This window comes from Bombyx mori, chromosome 18, assembly GCF_030269925.1.
Source record: "Bombyx mori chromosome 18, ASM3026992v2".
NCBI lineage: Eukaryota > Metazoa > Arthropoda > Insecta > Lepidoptera > Bombycidae > Bombyx > Bombyx mori.
Genome location: NC_085124.1, coordinates 944,375 through 972,271, shown reverse-complemented (window position 1 = coordinate 972,271; position 27,897 = coordinate 944,375). Strand labels below are relative to the sequence as shown.

The window sequence follows — 27,897 nt, the reverse complement described above, 5'->3', positions numbered from 1 at the left end:
AACAAACATTTTTCGTATTTTTAGCATTAGAGGTGTCACGCCACCTCGTCCCCTTGTGTCACTTCTTAGAAATTTGTCGCAAAGATCGGACATGGATCGAATTCAATTTAAAGTAAATGGCTGTAAATATACAGGTAAGTTTGCATTTGTATTTGTCTATGTACAAAACGTGAAAGCGTCGTGGCCTAAGGGATAAGACGCCCGGTTCACTCGTATCCGCTGCGCCGGTGTTCGAATCCCACAGGCGGATATCAAATTTTCTAATTAAATAGGTATCCAACAAATTTTCACGAATGAATTCCACGGTGAAGGAACGTATTTCGCGCCTTTCGGGTCACGACGCGAGGGCTTCAGGCAGGTCTCCTGCACTAACAGAATATCTACTAGATTGTCGCGGAGGAATTCGTAAATTTGATCGCGTTGCCGCGCGAGTCCGTTAGCATTGTAGAATGCTAACGTAAGGGAATATGGTTTTTCTCTACCGTTTCGCGCCATTGATTACCGGTAAAACAGTTTAAATTAGTCCATGTGATCGAACGCGGCCGCGAGCCGCTGTTCGGGGGTTGACGACCTACGTATCGCGTCTGCGAACGATCGCAGACGGTCGAAGTCGACCGCGGTGACGAAGTCGCGGACGAGCGCGAAGTCGTTGATAGCTAAGGGTTGGGGGGGGGGGGGGCGGAACGCGAGCGCAGAGCGAGGTGCGAGCAGGTTTGCGTTCCCGCCTTCGTATATGGCAGCTGTTTTTTCCACGCCGAGACGGTAGGAACCGCAGCCGGCACGAAGTCAGGTTTCGGCACTGAAGGCGCCGAAGTCTTTAGGCCGACGGTTCGGAGGGCTGGGTGGTTCGGACGTTTTCGCGGAGCCCTGGGGCATCCACGGTAGTTCGCGGGGTGCCTAAGGCATAGGGCACAACTTGGGGGTTCGGTCGCGGTTTCCCTAACTCGCGAGCAATCTGTTGTTGCGTGGCAATTACGCGCCGAGTGGCCATAGAGCTGGCATCTGTAGCACTGCCACGGAGTGCCAAGTTTATAGGGGGCTTCGATGAAGACCCCGGATAGGCCGCATACTGTCGAGAGACATGCAATCTTTTTTTTGGCCTCCGGAGTTGATTCTAACGCGACGAGAATCATATTATACGGCTGTCTGCCGCGCCCGCTGTGCACCCGGTGCACACTAACTATCGGGAGGGACTGACCGATCAGATCCTCCTTTACGTAGTCTATGTCGAGTTCCTTTGGGACTCCGCGCTCCGCAACTCGGTCGCGGTTCGCGGTCCTCCTGGAGAGCATAGGTATGAAAACCTATGTTCTCCTTTTGGGGGTAAGCTGAGAGGGCCCTATGGTCGCCGGGGGTTGGGACCTTGATCTGTATCCCATGCGCGACGTTACGCGCATGGGTATAGTTAATTTTTTGGCTTGAAGGGCCTGAGAGACGCGATTCCACACTGACTTCTCCTGGAGTATCAGCGGGAGCGGGACGACGGTTTGTTGCGCGGGCACGGGTTTTGGGCGCGGCGGTGGAGTTACGCGGCGATCGGAGTCTGACTCCAGTGTCACGACTACCTGCGGACGGGAGGCGGTCGCGGATTTGGTTTGCTTCGTCGTGGAGCTCCGGGACTCCACGACGCAAGTTCGCTTTTTTCCGCGCGTAACTGCCTGATGAACTCATCTTACTTCACCATTAAATTTTATTGCCTTTTGTTTATTTCACTTTTACACTAAACACACTATTGCAAATTACCCGAGCACAACAATGGCGGAGAATTTTAGGTGCGTGAGAGCAGACATAGACACTGACGCGCGTGCGCACTTGTCAATACCCTGGGAGGAAAAGTTACACTTTCTTCCCTGTACAGCGGGAGGAAAACCGAACTTTCGGCATAGGTAGGAGAAAAATTTATTTTCTTAACCATGCATTTATTATGTTGCAACAGTCTGCTGTGGTATATGAGGAGATATGAAGTCTGGAGTCTAAGTTGACTATGAGCCTAATACAGACGAGAGACATTTACTGATTAAACTTAGCATAACTTTTCCTCACCCCACCGAATGCAGTTCCGCCTTGTCGTGGCGGTGGGGCTTAAGCGTGCGTCCCTAAAATCGCGTGCAGAGGAATCTGTGTGGGACGCCGCGACCAAGAGAACTGCGCCCAGCTCTCTTCGGCCGCCTCCGCGTTCTGCGGGGGATGCCATGAGAGAGAGCGAGGGACCTTCTCCCCTCGCCCTTTGCACTGACAAAGAGTTCCATTCTGGGGATGAGGGGTTGGCTCTCGGGAGCCTGGTGAGCCAGCGGCACTTTTGTTTCTTCCGGCTGCGGGTTGCCATGTCCCCGGCTTTGGCTACAGGGGAAAGCCTTCCAGATATGGGAGGTACCGGTTCGCCGGCGTGGCTCCGCACCGCGTTATGGGCGATGGACAGGCTTCGGCCACCGTCGGTCAAACCGTAAACCCCAGTCATGGGGAACGGGGGCTTCTGCCTTTACTGGTCGAAGCCGCGAGGATGCAAACCTCTTCAAAAATGCCCTAATCCCAAGCTCGACACCCGGCGATGGGATGTATGGCTGGAGGGTTTCCAGTCCCGAGGGTGTCATAGATCCCAGGGGACCAAACCCCTGGTTAATAAAAAGGCAATATATGATGGCAAATTGTGAAAAGTTTGTACCCCAGGAGGGTACCGCCCGCGAGTCGGGCGGAGAATCCCTCCGTGCTTCCTCAGTGGAAGCACGCTGCCCCACGTATTCTGGGGGGGGCAACAATTGTCAGGATGAAGGGGGCTGTGCGACGGGCAGCGGAATTCCCGTCGAACCGAGGCGCTCCCCGATCGCCGGCTCGATGCGCTCTGCGCTCGCCAGCGACTCGGGTGCAATCAATCCCACCAGACCATCGGCGGGGAAAAAGAGGGGGAGAAGAAAGACGGCATTACCAACTTCCGATGACGGCGGCGCATCATCCTCCGGCACTGAGGTACCGGAAAAAACGATGGCCATCGAGGAGGTGACTCCGGTAGTTTCGGTGCCTGCTACGTCGGAAGACGCGATGCCCGCTCCCCAGTGGGCACCAGTGAGGAGCAGGGGCGCTGTGTCACCGGCGACGTCCGTGGAGTCCATGTCGACGTCGGCCGCGTCCCTGGCTAGCGGGGACGAGACGTTCCGGGACCTCGACCTTGCATTGGTTAATTTGGGTAAGTTGCTGTCGACTGTGGCTTCCAAGGGCGCCGAGCCAGGCAGCAGTTACCGGAAACGGCTCCGGGAGGCAGCCGCTATGGTGAGAACGAGGCTGATCCCCACCATGTCCAAGCTTTATGACTTGGTAGAGAGCCGAGAGGTGGAGAGCAAGGATCTCGTCGCTCATTGTGACTCCAGCGAGAGTCGCATCCCGGGAGACACCCCGGCCTTGCGAGGAGGGACTCCCTTGTTGCCGAGGCCTCCGCTGGCACGCTCTGGACCCCCCGCGGGGGCGATGGATACTGACGTGCACTTGCGGTCGGCGGTGGGTTTGACAGCGCAAATGCCAGAGCCCAATCCTGTGGTCCCTGTCCCGCTAGCACCTACCCCCGCGCTCCCTCGCCCTCCACGAAGGGTTGAGTTAAGGCCTGCGCCGCCTCCGCGGATATCGGCCGCCCCTGCGTCTGCACGGAGAGGAAGGCTAAGCCCTGCGCCAGCGCGGGCTGAAGACATCCGTTCGCCACTGGCGAGGATGGTGGATGAGTGGCCGGCGCTACCGCCGCCTCTTTCACCCTCGCGTGCTGCGGGATTGCAGGCTCGCGGGCCACACAACACGGCTGCTGGGATAGAAGAGGTGGACTACTCCCTCCCAAGCAGAGAGGAAATGGTGGCCTGTATCTCGCGGGCGGTGGCGGTTGAGGTCAGCAAGCACTTTGCCGGCCTCGAGGAGATACTCCGCTCTTTGATTGATTCCGGAGATTGCGTCCCGGCGCCAACAACCGCAGCCGCCCCGCGGGGCCAGGCCGCCCGGCCGACCTCTACCCCCACGCCATCCGCGAGGTTGGCCCGGCGTAGAGGCCGGGACCAGAATAACAAGGGTACGGGTGCCCAGAATCCTGCCCCGAAATCCCAACCCCGTCCCCTTCCTGCTCCCCCGTCAAGCATGGACGAGGGCTGGACGGAAGTGGTGAAGCGGGGCAAGAAAGCTAAGCAGCAGACAGCGGCTCTGGCAGCTCCCAGAGGGGGTCGAGCGCCAACTGCGGCAGCCCGAAGCACAGAGCTGGCGGCCGTGGTTGCTCCTCGTGAGAGTCGAGCACTGGCAACCAGGAAGCAGAACGGCAAAAAGAAGAAGCCGCGCGCAACGCGGTCGGCTGCCGTCGTAGTGACGTTGCTACCGGCCGCCGCCGAAAAGGGCCTCACCTATAATGACGTGATGGCCCGAGCGCGCGCGGCTGTAAGTTTGGACGAAATCGGGGCGGAGGAGGGCCTCCGCTTCCGGCATACAGCCAATGGAGCGAAGCTGCTGGAGTGTCCCGGTGCCGACAGTTCTGGCATCGCAGACAAACTAGTGGCGACGCTCCGCGTGGCACTGCCGGAGGATGAGGTGCGCGTGCACAGGCCGGTGAGGATGGCCGAGATTAGAATCACCGGCCTGGACGACTGTGCTACCAAGGAGGAGGTGGCAGCCGCAATAGCCGCCCAAGGTGGATGTGCCTTGGAGAGCGTGACCGTGGGCGAACTTCGCTCAGGGTACTCCGGAGCTAGGTCAGCGTGGGCGCGCTGCCCTGTGGAGGCAGCCACTTCCTTGGCCACTCCTCCGCCGGGAAGGTCAATGGGGGATCCGGGGAGACTGCGCGTGGGCTGGATAGCGGCCCACGTGCGTCTCCAAGAACCACGTGCCTGGCGATGCCTCCGGTGCTTTAGCACCGGGCACGGCCTCGCTAAGTGCACCAGCTTAGTTGACCGCAGCGGTCTATGTTTCCGCTGCGGCCAACCGGGTCATAAAGCGGCGTCCTGCACGGCCGCCCCGCACTGCGCTCTGTGCGCTGCGGCCGGGCGTAGGGCAAACCACCGGGCGGGAGGCAAGGCTTGCTTCCCGTCCAGTGTTAATACTGAACGCAACCGGCGCCGAAAATCGAGGCGCCGGCAGAAGAGAAGGTTGGCCAGAGGAGCACTGGCCAATGTTGCAATCCCCACTGCGGCGCCGGTGCCGGAGGGTGGGGGCAGCGGTGAAGAGGAGGGGGCGATGGATGTGGTTCAACAGTAATGGACCGCACCTATCGCTTCCTCCAAGGAAACCTGAACCACTCCGCCAGAGCTCAGGACATGCTGTCTCAGAGCATGGCGGACTGGTCCATAGACGTGGCTGTGGTCGCCGAGCCGTACTTCGTTCCCCCGGCAAATGATTGCTGGTTTGGGGACGATAGCGGCCTGGCGGCCATAGTCATAAGAAGAGACGCGACGATCCCCCCCTTGGCGATGGTGACCAAGGGCCAAGGGTTCGTCGCGGTACAGCTGGAAGGGACCGTCGTGATCGGGGCGTACTTCTCTCCGAATAGGCCTACTGTCGAGTTCGGGCATTTCCTGGGCGGGATCGGGGCGATTGCTCGCCGCCTCGCTCCTCGTCCAGTGATTCTTGCGGGGGACCTCAACGCGAAGTCTGTCGCATGGGGCTCCCCCCGCTCGGACGCTCGTGGTAGGCTGTTGGAGAGGTGGGCGAACGTGACCGGCCTCTATTTGTTGAATAGAGGGTCGGTTGCGACGTGCGTGCGGTGGCAGGGCGAGTCTATTGTGGACGTTACGTTCGCAAGCCCGGCCATCGCACGTCGTATCCGCGACTGGAGAGTTTTGGAGGGGGCGGAGACACTGTCAGATCACCGATATATTCGGTTTGATCTCTCCGCCAGCTCCGCAGTCGCGGACGTCCACGGGGACCATCCCCGTGGTGCGTCCCGGTCATTCCCCAAGTGGGCACTGAAGCGCCTGAATAAGGAGCTCCTGATGGAAGCCTCTACGGTGGCGGCGTGGGCGCCCATGCGTCCACACCCAGTTGAGGTCGAGGACGAAGCGGGGTGGTTCCGGGACACGATGCGTCGCATCTGTGACGTGTCGATGCCCCGGATTAGCCCTCGACCTCCCAATCGCCAAGTGTACTGGTGGTCGCCCGAAATCGCGCAACTCCGCGTGGAGTGCGTTCGGGCGAGGCGCCGGTGCGCGAGGCATCGCCGCCGTCGCCTGCCGCGGCGCAACGATCCGGTGGCGTTCGCGGTGGTAGAGGCACAGCTGTACGGCGCATTTCGCGTCGCACAGAGGGCGTTGCAGCTGGCCATCAGAAGAGCCAAGGACCAACACATGGAGAGTCTCCTGGAGACGCTGGATGAGGATCCGTGGGGGCGACCCTATCACATGGTGCGCAATAAAATGCGCCCATGGGCCCCCCCAATCACGGAGCGTCTCCAGCCTCAGCAGCTGCGGGACATCGTCTCGGCACTGTTCCCGCAGGAGCAGGGGGGATTTGTCGCTCCCGCTATGGGCGCGCCGCCGGAGTACGACGGCGTCGCCCCTGCTGAGGTGCCCCATATAACAGGGGCGGAGCTCCGTGTGGCAGTACGCAAAATGTGCGCAAAGGACACTGCACCTGGCCCGGACGGCATCCATGGCCGGGTTTGGGCCTTGGCTCTTGGTGCCCTAGGGGACCGACTCTTGAGGCTTTATAACTCCTGCCTCGAGTCGGGACGGTTTCCTTCATCGTGGAGGACGGGCAGACTTGTGCTGTTGAGAAAGGAAGGGCGCCCGGCGGATACTGCCGCCGGGTACCGTCCCATCGTGTTGTTGGATGAGGTGGGCAAACTGCTGGAACGCATTCTGGCAGCCCGCATCATCCAGCATCTGATCGGGGTGGGACCCGATCTGTCGGCGGAGCAGTATGGCTTCCGAGAGGGCCGCTCAACGGTGGACGCGATCCTTCGCGTGCGGGCCCTCTCGGAGGAGGCCGTCTGTGGGGGTGGGGTGGCCTTGGCGGTGTCGCTCGACATCGCCAATGCGTTTAACACCCTGCCCTGGTCCGTGATAGGGGGGGCGCTGGAAAGACACGGAGTGCCCCTCTACCTTCGCCGGCTGGTCGGCTCCTACTTGGAGGACAGATCGGTCACATGTACCGGACACGGTGGGGTCGTACATCGGTTCCCGGTCGTTCGCGGTGTTCCACAGGGGTCGGTACTCGGCCCTCTTTTGTGGAATATCGGGTATGACTGGGTGCTGAGGGGTGCCCTCCTCCCGGGTCTAAGCGTAATATGTTACGCAGACGACACGCTGGTCGTGGCCCGGGGAGGGAGCTTTGCTGAGTCTGCTCGTCTTGCCACCGCTGGGGTAGCGCATGTCGTCGGCAAAATCAGGAGATTGGGCCTCGACGTGGCGCTCAGTAAATCCGAGGCCATGTGGTTCCACAGGCCCCGGAGAGTGCCACCTGTCGATGCCCATATCGTGGTTGGAGGCGTCCGGATCGGGGTCGGGGTGCAGTTAAAGTACCTCGGCCTCATTCTGGACAGTCGTTGGACCTTCCGTGCTCACTTTCAGCACCTGGTCCCTCGTTTGTTGGGGGTGGCCGGCGCGTTATGCCGGCTTCTTCCCAACATCGGGGGGCCTGACCAGGTGACGCGCCGTCTCTATACGGGGGTGGTGCGGTCAATGGCCTTATACGGGGCACCCGTGTGGGGCCAGTTCCTGGCCGTGGGGGTAGCGAAGTTGCTGCAACGGCCGCAACGCACCATCGCGGTCAGGGTCATCCGTGGTTATCGCACCATCTCTTTTGAGGCGGCGTGTGTACTGGCTGGGACGCCGCCTTGGGTCCTGGAGGCGGAGGCGCTCGCTGCTGACTATCAGTGGCGGGCTAACCTTCGTGCCCGGGGCGTGGCGCGTCCCAGCCCCAGTGTGGTCAGAGCGCGGAGGGCCCAATCTCGGCGGTCCGTGCTGGAGTCATGGTCCAGGCGGCTGGCCGATCCTTCGGCTGGTCGTAGGACCGTCGAGGCGATTCGCCCGATTCTTGTGGATTGGGTGAATCGTGACAGAGGACGCCTCACTTTCCGGCTCACGCAGGTGCTCACTGGGCATGGTTGCTTCGGTGAGTTCCTGCACCGGATCGGAGCCGAGCCGACGGCAGAGTGTTACCATTGTGGTTGCGACTTGGACACGGCGGAGCACACGCTCATTGCCTGCCCCGCATGGGAGGGGTGGCGCCGTGTCCTTGTCGCAAAAATAGGAAACGACTTGTCGTTGCCGAGTGTTGTGGCATCGATGCTCGGCAACGACGAGTCGTGGAAGGCGATGCTCGACTTCTGCGAGTGCACCATCTCGCAGAAGGAGGCGGCGGGGCGCGTGAGAGACGCACAAGCCCGTCGCCGTCGAGCGGGGGCCAGGGAGGCGGATCTCGCCCTAGCCCTGGCCCTCTAAGTGTTTCGGGTCCCCCTCATATGTCGGTCTGGGGCCCGGCGAAGGGGGCCTAAGAAGACGACGTGCAAGCTGCTCTGCACGCGTTTTACGCAAGAGCATCCGGGTGATGGAAGGCCGGCTATCCTCGACCCACGCTGGTTCTGACCCAGCGGGGTATTTCGTAGGATAACCTATTCAAACCGGCGCCATCTAGGCGGGCTTCGGACAGCCTGCCGACTGAGAGGGCTGGTGGTCGTGGCGCCGACGATCGCTGGCCCGGCGTCCCGAGGGGGAGGGTGATGGGAGAGATGTGCTCCGCACTAAACGCTTCACTCTCCTCCCCTTGCCTTTTCATGAGTTCTGTCTCATGCGAGGGTTGGACGTTGGTTGTTGAGCGACAGGAGGTTTTAGTCGGTTCGACTCCGACATGCCCCACCCTCCATCCCCAGTGGAGGGTGGGAGTCTGGCGATTTCCTCCTGACAAAAAAAAAAAAAAAAAAAACTTTTCCTCAAATTCTTCTTGCGTATGCTCATCTTGCTCATCTTGAGTATGCGGACAAGGGAAAGCGTCGTTTGTAACTGATATTTAAGAGGATAAGCATAGAGCATCGTAGAGCATTCCTATAATTTAGAAACTACATTTACTTGTTTTTTTTTTATGATTGAAGGATTACTGGTGGCCCGGAGGCCTTTCCAGTTTCACCAGGACAGGGGCGAGCAAAGGCTCAGCCAGGAGGGGTGGGATTTGCTAACAGCTACCCGAGCGCCTCCGAACGAGACCTAACAGCTCAAGAGTAGGTGCTTCGCGAATGAATCCACTACCGGATCGGAATCGCGACCCGCTGAGAAGATACGGCGAGAAACTCAGCGAGCTGATTCATGGGTTAGGTTGCACGGCGAACTCTTTGTCAAGTTCGACGAGTACGGTTACCGGGGTCCCTAAGACTGCTCCTAGTGTTAGTGCTGAAGGCGTCTAATGCAAAGGTTATCGGATCTGATGGATCCGTAAGGACCATTTACTTGTACGTTGTTTATAATTGCCCAGCATTCCACTTGTAGCTTCACCTACGTGGACTACATTTTATGTCGCATCAGTAGAGACCAATACTTAGCAGTGGGTATGAAAGCCTTTACACTTTGGCAGGATTTAAACTGTTCCAAAATGAATTTATTCAAAATCGATTCGGCGTTTTCGGAATTGAGATCGTTACCGACACATATAGCTTCTTTCGTCTTAAAAATATTATTTTCTATCCAAGTTCTAATGTTTAACATTTTAAAAGTATTTTTTTTTATTTTTATTGCTTAGATGTGTGGACGAGCTCACAGCCCAACTGGTGTTAAGTGGTTACTGGAGCCCATAGACATTTACAACGTAAATGCGCCACACACCTTGAGATATAGTTCTAAGGTCTCAGTATAGTCACAACGGGTGCCCCACCCTTCAAACCGAAAGGCATTACTACTTCACGGCAGAAATAGGCAGGGTGGTGGTACCTTCCCCTGCGGACTCACAAGAGGTCCTACCACCAGTGATTACGCAAATTCCAGTAAAGTAAGTAAAGTTTGATGACAAGATGTATGTTCATGTTGTGATTTCTATAGGTTTTGTTGACAACATAATACCACATTCGCTATAGAGCTTACAACGTATCTGGTATTATGTTTGTTCATCCGTGGCAAAGAAAAAGTGACTTTGTTTTTTGTAGTCGTCGTGGCCTAACGGATAAGACGTCCGGTGCATTCGTGTTGAAGCGATGCACCGGTGCTCGAATCCCGCAGGCGGGTACCAATTTTTCAAATGAAATACGTACTCAACAAATGTTCACGATTGACTTCCACGGTGAAGGAATAACATCGTGTAATAAAAATGAAACCCGCAAAATTATAATTTGCATAATTACTGGTGGTAGGACCTCTTGTGAGTCCGCGCGGGTGGGTACCACCACCCTGCCTATTTCTGCCGTGAAGCAGTAATGCGTTTCGGTTTGAAGGGTGGGGCTGCCGTTGTTACTATATTGAGCCCTTAGAACTTATATTTCAAGATGGGTGGCGCATTTACGTTCTAGGTGTCTATGGACTCCAGTGGCCACTTAATACCAGGTGGCCTGTGAGTTCGTCCACCCATCTAAGCAAAAAAAAAATTATTTTATTTTATTTAATACATTATCTAGTGTTATACTATCTAAGTCAATACCAACAATGCTGTCTATGTTTAGTGGGAAACGAAGTGAGTTCTGAAGTGATGCTGCTGGACTACCTGAGGGAGTACCTCCAGTTGAGGGGAACTAAGTACATGTGTCGTCAGGCCGGTTGCGGTGCTTGCATAGTGGCAGCTAAACGTCCGGACCGTTGTACGAACGAAGCTGTCAATTCGGTAAGAAATAAAATCTATAACTAATATATAAATCTACAGTGGTTAATAACTACTGAACCATGCATCCGATTGACTTGAAACTCGGTATCCATGTAGAAAATACATGCACTTAATGGATAGGCTAATATTTATATGAGGGTTGGACTCCCTACACCAGTTGCGGGGGCGTTAATGATGAGAACCTTTGTGGGGGTGAAATATAATAATAATAATAAATATTATAAAAAAAAAAAATCAGAATTAAATTCCATATGAAATGTTACTAATACGAAAAAAAGTACATTTTATTTATTTTACATTGACCATGGCTGGTCTTGAGCCAACATGGACTTCATTCCAGTGCCTCAGTATTGGGCAGCAATAGCGGCTCCCTATAATAATGTTAATTTTAAATGCCCAGCGAAGCGGACGGGTACGCTAGTACTCAAATAAAGACATAGGCTTTGAAAAAATTGGTAAATTAATATTCAATGCTTTTTGTAACGCGACAAACTCACTCTAAGCTTTTGGTTTACTATCGTTGGACTCATAATATAGCTTAACTAATTTAAAAATAGGAATACGTTTTTGTTTTTGTTAAATCTTCGACATATCTGGAATAAGTACATTCATTTCTTGATTTTGTCAGTCCAAACTGGTAGGTAATATATCCTTGTCCTGCTTAAATCTGCCACTAAGCAGGTACTCAGTACATTTTCTATCATAATGTTAGTCATTCGTGATTAGGTACCTACAATTGAACATACCAACACATAAATATTATTATAGTTATTTTATTGTTACTTTTTAAATTTGTTTTTAAATTTTTAAACAAGTGTTTTTTTTTAGTTAAGTAAACAAAAACTGTTTCACAATTCAAACAATTCCAATAAGTAGCATGAGAAATTGTAAGTCTACACAGGTGGTATATAATAAAAGTATCTATTTTTGCTGCCAAGCAGTATTATCTATCTAACGGATAAATTGCAGAAATAAAAATTCGACCTTATATCTCAAGTGGCAAGGTGGCAATTACAATTCGACAATTCGTTTATCGGTCATCGTATAGTGAAGAATTAATGTGATAAACATCATAACAGTGTGTTCTTCATAATAATGGGAGGGTTAGTTGTGTATTTCTCCAATGAAGCAGTAATTAAATTTTAAAGTCATACGGTCCATCTGATGGTAAGTAGTCACCGTCGCTCATGGCCTCAGCAATGCCAGGGGCACGGCCAAGTGACTGCCTACCACTAAGACTTTGAACACAATTGAGCCTTCAACTTAATTTCTCGGTATGAATGCAGTATCATAATGTTTACTGCGTCTGACCTCTTATAGTGTGCAATTGTTTTTCCTAGTGCATGGTCCCGATAACGTCCTGTCAGAATTGGGAAATAACAACCATTGAAGGAGTGGGAAATAGGAATGAAGGATACCACCCTTTACAAAAAAGCTTAGCAGCTCACAACGGTAGCCAGTGTGGTTACTGTTCGCCGGGCTGGGTTATGTCTATGTACAGGTAATTTAACAAAGGTAACATAATAGTATTTGCAGGTTTATAATAGGTTGGGAAAAAGTTTCGTCGCATTTTTTAAGAAAATTTCAGTTTCTTTCAGAGCTCGCGAGGTAACCAAATATCGAGTTTTTTTTCAAATGCGCCGAAACTGTTTTGTGGTCAATTCCCAGTTCTTCATCTACTAATACGCCGATCTTTGCTCCACTTTTTTTAAAATGGCATCCGTTTTATCCGTAATAGGGCGACCAGAGCGACGTGCATCTTTGACATCTGAATTTCGAGATTGAAAACGCTTAAACCAAATTTGTGTTACTCTCACAGACACTGCACTAGGTCCATAAACATCGCAAATTTTTTTCGCGACTTGCGTTGCATTTTTAACTTTTTTGTAGTAAAATTTAAAAAGTATCGAATTTCTTCATTAGATTCACTCATCTCGTCAGTACGAAAAATAAATAAAAATCACACATTTTTCTAATTTGAATTTGGAATTATCTTCTTTAAAATTTAAACTTTTAATGATACCAAAGCCAGCCAGATACAATAATAGTATAGCCAAAGAGATTTTATTACAAGTTCATACATACTATAATGCGAAAAGACTTTTTCCCCAACCTATTATAACATTTGACATGATTTATATAATTTCTTTCTTTTCTTATGAAAAAAAAAATTGGTAATTTGTTGGGTTTTTGAGAGTCGTTGACGTAATTAAAGCTTTTATATCATCATCATTCTCCTGCTTTTTTCCCAGTCACCGGGGTCGGCGCAACATGTTTTGCCCTTGCATACTCCTCTATCATATCCCATTTCTTCGCTCACTCCCCTCTTACACGTCATGTCTTCTTTCACGCAATCCATCCATTTCTTCTTAGGTCATCATTTTTAGTTACCAGTAAAACGATAAAAGTAGTTTAAATGAGGTCAGCCATGTTTATGCTCCTACTGTGTTCTGTAACTTTTAGGTCAGCAGGAAGAATTAAAATACGTGGAAACTACGGTATCAAAACCGAAATTCTGAATATTGTTTAGAAAAGTCCGGTGATACGGCCGGCAGACTCGTTTCAAATGATGCGACTTAAAATTAGCAGTAAATTACGTTACAACGGTGTCTTCATCATGTCCATTAAGCCTTTCCTGATTGCTTAGTATGGAAGAGAGTAGCCTCCATTTCCAATAAAGCAATGACTTGCAGAATAAAAAAATATAGAATTTTTAAAACCACTTTCAGCCTTTTGCAACAATACAAAACCCCGACCATGATAGAAATCGAAAAACTACTAGGGTCTAACGTCTGCAGATGCACTGGGTACAGACCAATTTTAGATGCCTTCAAATGTTTCGGTAAAGATGCTCCGAAAAATCTAATTCCTGATATTGAAGACTTAGTCATTTGTAAGAAGACCGGACAGCCGTGCGATAATCCACGTGATGCAGATTGGTGCTTGGTGAATAAAGAGGACGCTGATGAGCCAAACACGATTAGGATAGAATTGTGTGACGGAAGACTTTTTCTTAAGGTTTTTAAAATAAGTGAAATTCTGCGACTATTGGAAACGGAGAATTATGATTCTTACCAACTTGTTTGGGGAAATACGGCTAGAGGTTAGTACATTTTTATTAAGGTTTTTTAGATTCAGCTGTTGATATTATTAAGAAGGTTCATTAATTTGCTATTTTCTTTACATCAGATTTCAATTTCTGCTAGCCTGGTGCAATGCCTTATTGACTTAAAATCCGACAGAGCCCGACACCGTGGTGCGTCATCTAAATGGGGGTGGTATGGTGCATGGTGACCTGCAATAACGACGCTGTAACGTCGGCAGCGTGCGAACGCCGTCAGTATGATCCATGCACATCGCACCGTTTCCTTCGACGAGCCGTGTGTTCTTACCTCTAAGATCTGGAGGTGGAGGCACTCGCCATGGATTATGCATGGCGATGTAGACTCCGCGACAGAGGGAGCCATGTCTCAGCGAAGGAACATTAAGAGGGCGGAGACCCAATCTCGGCGATTCATGCCGGAGGCGTGGTCTCGCCATTTGGCGAACCTGTGGGCCAGTTTTCGGACCGTTGAGGCGGTGCACCCTGTCCTTGCGTACTGAGTCAATCGCGTGCGACAAGAACACAACCGAGAGCACGCTCGCGCACTGCCTCGTGTGGCTGTGATGGCGCTGCGAATCTGGTTGTATTATTGATCACGAGAACTCCCTTACTCTGACCGGGTTCTAATCCTGGGCAGCGATCGGAAGATAGGTAAGAGAGTGCAAGGGGAGGCATATATTGGGTAGGGCCCTACAAACATCTTTGGGCCCACGGTTTGCTCCCAAAATAATATATTATATTTATATCCTCATATTATTATTATTATACCCCGCTGATTCGAATGTATGCCATTTAAAAATATATTAAAATTAAAATTACAAATAGATGTATGCTAATTTATTTTAATACCGATATTATTGGACGTCTGTCCCAATCTTCAAACTGGAACGCATGCCTGCTTCGTGCCAAGAAATAGGATAGAAATACTTACCATGCCTTCTTATAATACGCCCTACCAATACCACTCTTTGAAGACTAAATATAATGTACGAGATCGTCTGCACCTTCAAAGTATTTTCTTTTTAGGTGCATATCCAACAGATGTGCGCGCCCAGCTATTAATAGATATAACGGGGGTAAATGAATTGAAGGGATATTACTTGGATCAGAATCTGGTCATCAACGTTGGAACCACTTTAACTGAATTGATGAGTATCTATAAAAAACTGTCAGAAGAAGAAGAAGACTTTCAATATTTGGGCCGGTTTTATGAGCATTTGGAAATGGTAGCTCATGTTGCTGTCAGAAATGTAAGCTCTAGTTACGATTGTAAATTTATTTTGTTTCACTCGGCGGTGCTGTGGTTTGCAACCCTGACTGTTGGTCTATGTGTCGAGAGTACGATTCCCAGTTGGGATACTAAACATTTGATTAATGGTATTTAGTATTAGGTATTTATTTACTGTCTAAATTTTGTGTACCGAGTGTCTCGCATATCTATATCAAGCCGATAATTATGGACAGTGTTCTATTAAAATAATCAATTCACTAAAATAAATAATACTTGAACTTATAATATAATATATATATAAATAAGCTGTTCTTCTGCCAACCCTTGGATTAGGTTTTACAGAAGCTGCAATAATATGATTCGTAGTGAAAAATAAGGTTGGTCATATATCAAAGGATGCGATTTTTTTATTTTCTCAACGCACGAGGTAGTAAAAATATTAAATAAAAATCTAATCAGTGTACAAATTACTGTTAAAATCCTAAGAATGCAGCAATTATAATAGATCAGGTTCTCCGCACTCAAAAAGATCACGTCAAGTCAGCTAATTGAAATACAAACACATAAACACTCCACCAGCGCTGCTAGCCGACTCAGACTGTGTCGGCCCATCAAACAGCTTCTTTTGTCTTTGCAATAAAGGTGAAGTTTATTACATATGGTTAGCGTTTTTGAACCTTATGAATCTGGCTATATAGTTGCATTTATTGTCATATTCATTGTTGAAATGAGTTGAGCGAATTTGATGTTATCCATCTAGTTCGCATTTAATTGAAAGAAGGGCTTAACGGTACTTTTGTTGTATACATCCAGGGCTGTCATTGAACAGTTATAAAAATTCATAACTTCGTTTTTTAATAAAACTACTTATGAAAGATTAGATTATTTTGTACACTTTTAACGTGATCTAAATTGCTTATACTGTATCCACTTTCGGTTTGATATTGTAGGACACTCCGTATTTCGAAATTTTATAAGTACCTACATACTTATCGTTCTCTTGTATGTATATTTAATTTACTGAACTTATAACAATAAAATACCGAAAACAGATCCCTAACATGAATTGTTAAAGTTGTACAATTTTCTTTTCAGTTAGGCTGCATAGCCGGAAATCTGATGATAAAACATCAACATAATGACTTCCAATCCGACTTGTTCGTGATGTTCGAAACTGTCGGCGCTCAATTGACTCTTGGTATGTATCTACAGCGTCATACATTAAACGGCCTCAACACTCATCAAACCAACACTTACTGGTACCTGTTTCTACCATATAGCGGGTAGATAACGGTATGCGACAAGTATTACTCAAAATTAACAAAAAAAATTTTTTGAAGAAAAAGTCTATTAACTCTAGATTAATTGGTAACAAAAAGTCATTAAGTCAAATGTGCAAAAGCAATACGATGGTACGTGCATTTTCAATGCAAAAGTTCAAAATGGGTCATTTGGCCCGTTATGGTATGTTTAGTGTTAAAGAACTTATCTGAAGTGGTGATCGGATAAGATCGATTGCACAAAATGAATGCTACTGCATGTTTATACTATGTCAGCGTAACCCTAACGTGTAGGTAAGCTCTCGGTGCTCAAATCTGGAGGCGTTGCTAATACTTGCCCTAGCAAAAGCAGTGCTACCATCGGATCAGAAACGCAACCCATTGAGAAGGTCCGGCGAGAAACTCAGTGGACTATGTATATGGGTTATAACACTCAATAACGGTTTAGCGGCTGCCTCACATTTTAATGCGTTAAGAAACTAGTACAACTGCCTCTAGACAACCAAGATTAAAACTTAAATGGTCTAAACATAATTTCGTAGTCCCCAATTTAGTTAGTACAGCGTCCCATGCTAACCGTGATGCTGTTGCTTACCGCCAATTTTTTTTTGTTCTGTCCACAGTAACAGGACAAGGTAAATCAAGAACGGTAACTATGGGAGAATTCCTGCAGACAAACATGCGAGGAACGGTTATATTAAACGTTATGTTGCCTCCTTTGAATAAGACCTATTTGGTTACAACTATGAAGGTAATTTTAAATGTGATTTCACGTGTAGTGTGAATAGAAACTGGTTAAGTAACGATATCACAAATTTTCAGATAATGCCTAAATCTCAAAATGCGCACGCTATAGTCAATGCTGGTTTTCTATACAAATTAGCCAATAATTCGATAGTCACTCAAGCCAGGATCGTCTACAACGGCATCTCACCGACATTCGTAAGGGCTTTAGGAACCGAGAATTTCCTAATCGGAAAACCGTTGTTCAAAAACGAAACTCTTCAGTCGGCTTTGAACATTTTGAAGAAGGATCTAAACGCCACTGAAATGCCTCCCGAACCAAGCGCAGCGTATAGACAGCAGCTGGGTTTGGCAATGTTTTATAAGGTAAGTTTAGTTAATCAATGATTCATGTCAATGTGTCAACGTGGATTTTACGGTTGGGTAAAGCCAAGCCGGTAATTTTTCCAACATAAAAACTGAGTAAATGTTTCGAAAATTTGTGTCTCCCGCTGTCAACACTACAACCTGACTCGCGGCACCACTCCGAGGGCGCCCGAACGACGGGTCGTCGAGGCGATAGTCGACAGCCAACGAGGCCGGTCTCCGCGGTACGGCGACCCCATCAGGCTGCCCGGGCGATGCCGCTGATGTTCCGGGATACCCCGCTGGGTCAGAACCAGCCTCCTGGGTGGAACGCGATACACCGCCGACCGGGTTGCTCTTCCACAGTATGTTCGGCGACGACAGCGACGACGACAATGCGGACCGCATCGCAGGCCGCAGCCGCCGACGCGTCGCCCCGTCCTCCTGGTGTCAGCGCGCTAGAGTGACGGTAGCGTGCAGCACAGGATCGACCCTCTCAGGTCGCCCCGTGACCATCACCGGGAGTAGTTTATAGGAAACTAAATTAACGTGATCAGGAAAACTGCGAAGTATTTGAAACGACGCAGTTAGTGAAATAACAATAAAAAACGCGAGATTAAACCTTAAAAGTAAACGTGAACCGTAAAAAAGCTATTAGCTAGCTAGCTTTGAGAAAGAAGGAGAAAGGCTTTGAAGTCGTCTTGGTCTAAAGGATAAGACGTCCGGTTTATTTGTATTTAGCGATGTATCGGTGTTCGAATCCTTCAGGCGTGTACCAATGTCTCTGACGAAATACGTACTTAACAAATGTTCGCGATTGACTTCCATGGTGAAGGAGTGAATCGATCGAACGATCGTGTAATAAAAATGAAGCCCAAAAAATTATAACTTGCATAATTACTGGTGGCAGGACCTCTTGCGAGTCCGCACGGGTATGTACGAACACCCTGCTTATTTTTGCCTTGAAGCAGTAATGCGTTTTGGTTTGAAGGGTGGTGGGTAGTTGTTGAACTATACCGAGACCTCATAATTTATATCTCAAGGTGGGCGGGGAGCATTTACGTTGTAGATGTCTATGGGCTCCAGTAACCACATAACACTAGCTGGGTTGTGAAATTGTTCACCCATCCAAACAATAAAAAAACCCTTAAGTTTATATGAAGTTAAATTTACCATCCGAAACATATTAAAATCTCAATTATCTGCTAACAGTCTGTTTGAATATAATTAAGGTACTAAATCGTTCTGATTAAAATCAGGAACAGAATAGTTTATACAACAAATCGAATTGTTCCGAACACTATCAGATGTGCCGTTGGCATTGATATCATTAATAACATAATCGGGATCAGTTAAAACAATGGAACTAATACGACTTCCCTACTGCATCCGTAGCTTGTAAGTGTGATGGGAAACATTATCACAACGTCATTTTTATTAGTACGTATTAACTTTATTACGTACTATTAAGCAAACAGGCAACAAACATGGCGCGGGTGACGATAAATTTCGTTCGAGACAAACTAGTTATATGACTAATTCAGCTCGTGTTTTGACCTCATTATGTTAAATTTCGTTATTTTGTCTATTTCACTAAATGATAAACCAAAACGGAATTGAAGGTGGTATTAATACGTACATATAAACGATGTAGCTATAAGCCGTGAAGTCTAACAGGCCCTTTTCGCAAATCACAAAACATTTATACATTATAGTCAAACACACCGTCTTTTTTTTCCTACCTAAACTGATGGTCTAGAGAAACCATACCGGCGTCGCCGGGTTAGTAGGTGAGCTCACGGGGCCCAAACCTGACGATGTTGTTAACATGAACCCTAGCAAGCGCCGTGCTTCGCATAATCTACCACCGGATCAGAAACGCGACCCACTGAGAAGATCCGGCAAGAAACTCAGTGGGCTGTGTCTGTAGGTTAATTCGCTCGCCGAGCCCTTCGTCGCAAGCGATGGGTTCGACGTGATCGATTACGGGTCACCGTCGTAATATGTTACAGTTACAGCAGCATTAGTTTACAATAAAATACAAAATAATAAAGTTATTGTAGACCTAAATCTATTATCCTACAGAAGATTAGTAATACTAAGGTGATTCGAACAATAAAATTATCTGTGTGACCTAAAAAGGTAAGACATGGCAGAGACGGGAGCAATCGAGAAATAACTGCGGTTCGATTTAGGTTTAAAAATATTAATTTAAAAATTAAATTTACTTTTCCCATTTAAATATTTATTTTAATATCATCCAGCAGAACACTCACATAAACTAGTAATTTCATATGAAAAAATAGAAATATTCCCAAAAGACATTAAATATTCCTGATTCAGTCTGTACAAATTATATAAGGATTTTTTTTGTATTATCGTTACAAATACGTACCATCAATCTCTACAAAACACAGATGATATTGGAGTATAGTTATCGATCTACACTTATTAGCCAACCAACTAAATATCTGTCCTCTTACTTTCTATGATCTTGTGTTATCATATAAATTTTCCTCATAGATCTAATTAAGTTATGTTCTTATCTAACGACAACGATCCATCAGGTTAGTCAGTTGAATGTTACTAGTGGAACGTGATCAAATTCTTTTACAGGGTCTCTTATATTTTTATCCATCAAACAACATAAATCCGAGGTATCTCTCTGGAGCTACATTTCTCCGTAAGGCAAGACCTTTATCACGTGGAGAGCAAAATTATGAAACAAATTCTGCACTTTGGCCTTTAAGTCAGCCAATCCCAAAGTTAGAATCATTGGTGAGTTTTAAAGATATTTAATTGCTTAAAAGTTATATATGGCTTTTTGAGACATAATAAATTTACAGACGAAAATGGATGGACGTGAGTCGTTCACTTTGAGATCGATTGACATTTCAGTAACATTAAAATATCGGATTTAGGACCCACAAAACTGAAATGCGTGTATTTGTAAGTTTATTTTATTGCTGACTAGCTGACCCGGAAGACTTCGTAGTGCCTCAATCGATAAATAAAAGACCTAAACTTTTGTATAAAATAAATTTAAAACAAACCAAAGGAATCCGTCCGACGGGGGACACATCATTATTTTTATTTTTATTTAATTCCGAGCATTTTCATACTTATCTACCTTTTAAACCTTCTCTGGACTTCCACAAATAATTCAAGACCAAAATTAGCCAAATCGGTCCAGCCGTTCTCGAGTTTTAGCGACACTAACGAACAGCAATTCATTTTTATATATATAGATTACATTCGTCATTATTACTTGACACGAGAGGATTTCAAATTGGATTAACGCATTAACTATTATTAGGGTGATATATATACGACATATTTACTAACCAATTGCGGCTTCGTTAAGTGTTAATTTCGTTAATTGTTATTCAATAAGCCCTTATATCCCTTTGTTACTCTTCGGTCTCTTCGTTATAATTCATTAAAATGCTGATATCATGTTTATTCAAAAAACCAACTACATCTGTGGATCAGTACTGTAGTACGTAATGTATTCCTAAATGTTGTAATTATTATACTTAGGTATAATAACATTCGATGAGATGAGCTGAGTTTTATTTGAGATCCCAAGGAGATTTGTTGTTTTATCAACTTAGAAAATGTTTACTACAAATTTGTCTCTATTTAAAAACTAGATAACTAAACTAGATAAATCTGTTTATGCAATTACAGAATTTTCAAATTATTTTCAGATACAATGTGCAGGTGAAGCAGAGTATGTGGATGACATACCCTCGTTACCTTATGAAGTATTTGGTGCGTTCGTTTTAAGTACTGTTGCTCTGGGACAGATCGCCTCAATAGACGCTTCAGAAGCTTTGGTGAGTAGGTATATTTATTATATTCATTTTTCCTTCAAATCCCAAGTCATAATAAAATATTTTGTCATGCCAATATATACTTAGTACTTCTATGTGTCTATTTCTTATATTATGACAAGTATTTTCCATTTCATAATTAATTTTGTTTATACTTAAAAAATCGATGAAAAATCAATCCTTTCTTCGCACAGAAAATAAAAGGAGTTATAGCATTCTACACGGCTAAAGACATTCCTGGCAAAAATTCGTTCATTCCAAAAGAAGCGGTTAACACATCAGATGAAGAGATTCTTTGTTCTGGGGACGTCAAATACTATAATCAACCTTTGGGGATAATTGTAGCTGAATATCAACATATAGCTGTAATCGCTGCTAAAAATGTTAAAATCAAATATACAAATATCCGGAAACCAGTACTAGATATTAGTGATGCTATAAGAGACCCAAAGAGAAATTCAATACTAACCTCTGTAGACGCAACGACTAGAGGTCATGATACCACACAAGTTGTCAAAGGAAATGCCACTATTTATGGGCAATACCACTTTAGTATGGAAATTTTAGTTTGTGTAACGCTTTCAACTGAAGAAGGATTACAGGTCTATCCTTCTGTCCAAAATATGGATGGTGTGCAGGCTGTGATATCAAAAGCTTTGAATTTAGACGCTAATAGGTAAGGCTTATGAATTATATTCTAATCACTCGATATACAGGTGTGTAGCATTTTTGAGGCAGATCTCTGTAGAACCAGGCTTGCAGAACGAAGTAGCGACTTTCAAAGATGGTGCCCTCATCTCCACATTAAGCCGTCAACGTCGGTCACAGAGTTAAGTAAAGAATCTCACTTAAATCACGACCCCTTTAAGTACTTCGGATTTCATCCATTTGAAGACATCAGTCTACAGACTGTCTACAGTTGTAGACTGATGTCTACAAATGGATACGGAAATCTAATTAGACGACGTGTAAGCTGCTTTGCACCGGTCTTGCGATAGAGCAGCTGGGTGACGGTATTGCTTGTTAAAGTTTCTGCAAGCGTCGATTTTAATCCAAGGGTATGAGTTAGTGGACCCATTTTGGCAAATTTCGCATAGCCCATTGATCGAACGAGTTAATGGTTGTCATGACTCATGTCGTTGACGAGCACCAGCTTGGCTTGGTCTGTCTCGGTCGAGTTCTGCTTCATAAGACTGAATGATTGTTGAGCCACAGAAAGCTTTAGTCATTTTTTCAACATTCCTCGCCTACCATACTTAGATTTACTATTTTTGAAAATTAAAGATTCAAATTTTTTGATATAGACAAGTGTTGAGTGCAGGTTTTGTATTTTAATGGTGCGTTTTATTCAATTGATTACAGGATAGACATAAAAGTCCGACGCTTAGGAGGTTCTTACGGTATCAAGGTCACGAGGTCCAACCAAGTAGCTGTGTCGTGCAGTTTGGTATCATTCAAATTGAACAGGCCATGTCGCTTCGTACTTCCGCTCTCAACTACTACAAGAGCTTACGGAAAGAGATTTCCGTGTATTGCTGATATGGAAGTAATTATTTGTTCATACATTTCGTCGTTTCACTTACATTATGTTAAATTTGTAATCAAAGAAAAACCCGGGATCGAGTATCATTAGTTTCTATCGATAAACTATCAGCCGATTTCTAGATCTGTTTTTTTTATTGCTAAATGGGTGGACGCGCTCACAGCCCACCTGGTGTTAAGTGGTTACTGGAACCCATAGACATTTACGACGTAAATGCGCCACCCACCTTGAGATATAAGTTCTAAGGTCTCAAGTATAGTTACAACGGCTGCTTCAGCCTTCAAACCGAAACGAATTACTGCTTCACGGCAGAAATAGGCAGGATGGCGCGGACTCACAAGAGGTGTCACCACCAGTAATTACGTAAAATTATAATTTTGCGGGTTTCATTTTTATTACACGACTAGCTGACCCGGCAGACTTCGCAGTGCCTCAATGGATTAATATCAGACTTAAGCTTTTGTATAAAATAAACTTAAAACAAACAAAAGGAATCCGTCCGACGGGGGACAGGACACATCAAAGGAAAAACAAAATTGTTATTTTTTATTGAATTTCGAGCATTTTCATATTTATATACATTTTAAACCTTTTCTGGAATTCCAGAAATAATTTAAGACCAAAATTAGCCAAATCAGTCCAGCCGTTCTCGAGTTTTAGCGAGACTAACGAAAAGCAAACCATTTTTATATAATTAGATGTTGTTCCTTCACCGTGGAAGTCAATCGTGAACATTTGTTGGGGCGTGAACATTTGTTTGCGCGGGCGGGTACCACCACCCTGCCTATTTTTACCGTGAAGCAGTAATGCGTTTCGGTTTGAAGGGTGGGACAGCCGTTGTAACTATACTGAGGCCTTAGAACTTATCTCAAAGAGTGGGTGGCGCATTTACGTTGTAGATGTCTATGGGCTACAGTAACCACTTAACACCAGGTGGGCTGTGAGCTCGTCCACCCATCTATGCAATAAATTAAAAAAAAAGACGATGACCGAGCTTTGCTCGTTTTTTTTTTGATAACGCCATCTTGTTGTGTCTTTAAAGCGGTTAGTTGCCCTCAATTAAGAAAAATAGTATTATTATTCACCAATAGATGTCAAGGAGAGTCATAAAGTTGATTATTGAAAACACGAATAAAACAACATTTTCTGAAAATAAATCGTAGCTAGATCGATTTATCGCCCCCGAAATCCTCTGTGTACTAAATTTTATGAAAATCGTTGGAGCCGTTTCCGAGATTCAGATTATATATACCTATATATTGATATATATACAAGAGTTGCTCGTTTAAAGGTATAAGATAATAATAGAGTATTCGACTTTGGCCGGGTCACAAATCGCGATAAAATTTTAAATTAAAAATACTATGATATAAACTATCTTTGTGCCAAATTGTGTTTGTGCGACACAGGTCGGCGTGTTCTAAAGGAACTGTTTGCTGTGCTGCCGCCATGAGTTCGAATGATATTCCACCGCCAATAAGAACTTACAGTGTAGTATCCTTTTCAGATTTTTTTTCAGAAAATTTTATATTGCCTATTAGAAAAACCTAAACCGCTTTATATAATTCGGTAAGTTTTAAATACACATCTTTTTTTCAAGGCTGGAATAAACCGAAGTGGAATAATTCAATACTTAAATTTCAAATTGTACGAAGACAATGGTTATAAAGTCAATGAGATCATACCTTCAATCAGTAGAGATGTTTATAATAACTGCTATGAAAAATCTACGTGGTCATTTCAGTGTATTAATACAATCACCGATACTGCTAAAAACAGCTGGTTCAGAGCACCTGGTGAGTTTTTTTAATATTCTACTTAGGTACGGCAATATGAGATTATGTCTAAGATACAAGACAGATGCTTTGTTGCGTTGGTACGCGCACCGCTCTAATTAACCGTCATTTTTTTCCAGGCACACTAGAGGCTGTGTCATTCGTTGAATTATTCATGGACAGAATTGCCTACGAAGCAAATTTAGATCCTATAGAATTAAGGCTTGCTAACTTAGATCCAGAACATAAAGATCTAAGAGAAATGCTTGACACTTTAATGAAGGAATCCAAATATAAAGAACGAAGAAAAGCAGTTGAAATTTTTAATAAGAATAACAGATGGCTGAAAAAGGGATTGCGTTTTAGTTTCTTGAAATGGGCTAGCACTATTGCTCCTTATTTTGATGTAAATATATCAGTTTATCATGTAGACGGTACTGTGTCATTGACCCATGGCGGAATAGAAATGGGAATAATAAGATTATAATAGATTAGGGGTTTTTAAGTTAAGGACAAATTGACATTTTGATAATGTTGAAAATAATATTTGTTTGGTCCACAGATAGAAGGGGCTTTCATAATGGGCTTAGGATACTGGACCACAGAGAGACTAGTCTATGACAAGAAGACCGGAGAACTGCTGACCGATACCTCTTGGACTTACTATGTTCCACAAGCGCGTGATATACCGCAGGACATGAGAGTTTATTTCCGAAAGAATTCTTATAGTAACCGACCCAGTTTTGGATCTAAAAGTTCGTAAAACAAATATTTGTTACTTCGTCCTCCTCCTATCTATTACCTCCTCTGTCCTCAACCTTTCTGACGATTTTAATATCAACGGGAAACCCATGACGATTTGAAAGTGCTTGAAAAGGTTTATTTAGATATTATTTACTTTTTGCAGTGTTTGTTGTCCCGAGTTGTGAAAAATACGTTTTCATTGGATTTATGTCATCTCTTTCATTTCATTACATTTTATTTCTATGGTTATACCGTAATAGAACTAGTTTAGTACGGAAAATTTCATACTCCTCCGTCCGCGCAATTTTCGTAAAAAGGGATAAAAAGTTTTTGCTTCACCCATTAATACCTATATATAGATAATCAAAGATTAGTTCATACCTTTCAGAATATTGTTTGAACTTTGCTGAGAAATGAGGTGGTATTAGAAACTATAGATTCTACAGTAAGCAGTTTTAATTGTTAATTATCCGAAGTACAAAACTTTTTGCTGAGTATTTTATGTTATTGCACACATGCTTTTTGTCATCGAAGACAGTCGCTTACAGGTCATCTAAGTGCTTGGTTATGCTTGTGGAGATCCATATTATGTTTTTTATACTATTTAAGTTATAATAACGTAACGTGCTCTGAGGAATTGTTTGAGATGATTCCCTCATCTCCTTTTTATCACCGCACCTCCTGCCATCGGAGCAAAGTTCATCCATATTATCTGGAACCACTGCGTTCATCGACAGTGCGTTTCGAAAGATCTTTTTTGCCACGTACCCTCCGGCTATGGAATGAGTTCCCCTTCACGTGTTTCCCGAGCGCTATGACATATCCTTCTTCAAACGAGGCTTGTGGAGAGTATTAAGCGGTAGGCAGCGGCTTAGCTCTGCCCCTGGCATTGCTAAAATCCATGGGTGACGGTAACCACTCACCATCAGGTGGGCCGTATGCTCGTCTGCCTACAAGGGCAATTAAAAAAAAACTGTGATGTACAAAATTCACTCATTTTTATCACTAATTAATTAAGATTAAAATTATTATTTTTATTTGTCTATAGGATTTAGTATTCTGATACAGTTTGTACAGAAATCTTTATATATACAACATTATTTACAGTGACCGGGGAGCCGCCAATGTGCATGACAATTTCTGTGCCTCTAGCTATTAGAGAAGCCATCACATCTGCGCGACGAGAATCCGGGATACCATCAACGCAGTGGTTTGACATTGGTAATCATATATATATAGCTGGATTAGTTGCTCGTTGGCAAATGGCTTTTAATTTGTTACTGTGTTAAATGAGAACATTGGCACTATGTTCACCGTAATTTGATTGCTCTTTTTGTTCCCTACCTATGCTGATAGCCTTGAGAGGCTATTTCAGCTTCTCCTTGACGTGTAGGTGAGCTCACGGGGCTCAAACCGGAGTGTTGCCAACACTGACCCTAGCAAGAGCAGTGCTTCGAGAATCTACCACCGGATCGGAAACGTGACCCACTGAGGAGATCCGGCGAGAAACTCGACGAGTAGGCTGTGTCTTTGGGTTAATGTACTTGTCGAGCCCTTCGTCGCAAGCGACGGGTTCGGCGAGGACGATGACCGATGATTGATCATAGAATACTTACTACAAGATTGCTGTGATATGATATGCCATGGTATGAATTATAATAAAAATGGATAACGTAATAACTTACCTGTTCATGAACGGTTTACCGGCACATTATATCCGTGATTTAAAATTGAAACCGCAAACTTCGCGAATTCATGTAGTTGTAGCGGGTAGATATCATACGTATAGAAGATGTTTAAAAGATGCCTAAAGCTCGCTAACAACAAGTTCTAAAGAATAGCATTCGGACCGTAGGGATACCGAGCAATTCCATCAGCTCGGTGGAAGATATTTCTTTTGTATTTACCTCCAAATAAACAATGATGTTAGTAGAGGATGAGAAAGTACGATGCTAATTTAAAAAAAATGCGCATTTGGTTTTTATCAAACAATGCGATTCCTTTGCTGTTAAGTTATTAATGAACATGTCTTAAGTACGTATTACAAAAGTTGGTAAACTTGCCCGAAAAGAGTAAGTACACTGTGCATCTTACGTTTTAGATTACGTTGACTTTAAAGTTTCTAATAGGACCCCGAAGCTTTCAAGCATTCTAGTTTGAAGCCCTTTTTACATTACAATTAAGATTTTTACTTCACGCCTAGGGCTTTCAAATTGAGCTTATAGGTTCCGTTATCACCTACGAGGCCGCTTGCTGAACTACTGATAATAGCCATCTATCTGTTTCTAATTGTTTTATTATCTAATTTCAGATGGGCCCTACAATTTGGAGAGCGTGTGCTTGTCATCGGCGACAGACATTAAAGATTTCAAATTTTATTAATAATTACATTTTACGACGTTTTCTTTTTGAATTGTTTTGTGAAAATATCATTCAACGCTTTGCGATTGATGTGTCTATCAAACTAATATTGGATTACGTATTTGAAAATACTTAAATAAACTAATTGAATGCTTGTAGATTTTAAATTTGAAGTTGATACTACTT

The 27,897-nt window shown here is 45.3% G+C and overlaps 1 protein-coding gene across 1 annotated transcript; it reads left to right on the top strand.

Annotated features, from left to right (window-relative positions):
• The first annotated feature begins 47 nt into the window (after positions 1 to 47).
• LOC101738479 (uncharacterized) lies at positions 48 to 27,869 on the top strand. The gene is made up of 17 exons (XM_038017258.2): positions 48 to 134; positions 10,592 to 10,749; positions 12,090 to 12,250; positions 13,479 to 13,852; positions 14,879 to 15,102; positions 16,179 to 16,281; positions 16,987 to 17,114; positions 17,186 to 17,473; positions 20,069 to 20,230; positions 21,163 to 21,291; positions 21,483 to 21,964; positions 22,651 to 22,834; positions 24,432 to 24,627; positions 24,747 to 25,012; positions 25,169 to 25,361; positions 26,458 to 26,571; positions 27,662 to 27,869. Exons 1-17 carry the CDS (start codon positions 92 to 94, stop codon positions 27,730 to 27,732), a joined length of 3,276 nt encoding a protein of 1,091 aa, XP_037873186.1. The 5' UTR covers positions 48 to 91; the 3' UTR covers positions 27,733 to 27,869.
• The last annotated feature ends 28 nt before the right edge of the window (positions 27,870 to 27,897 follow it).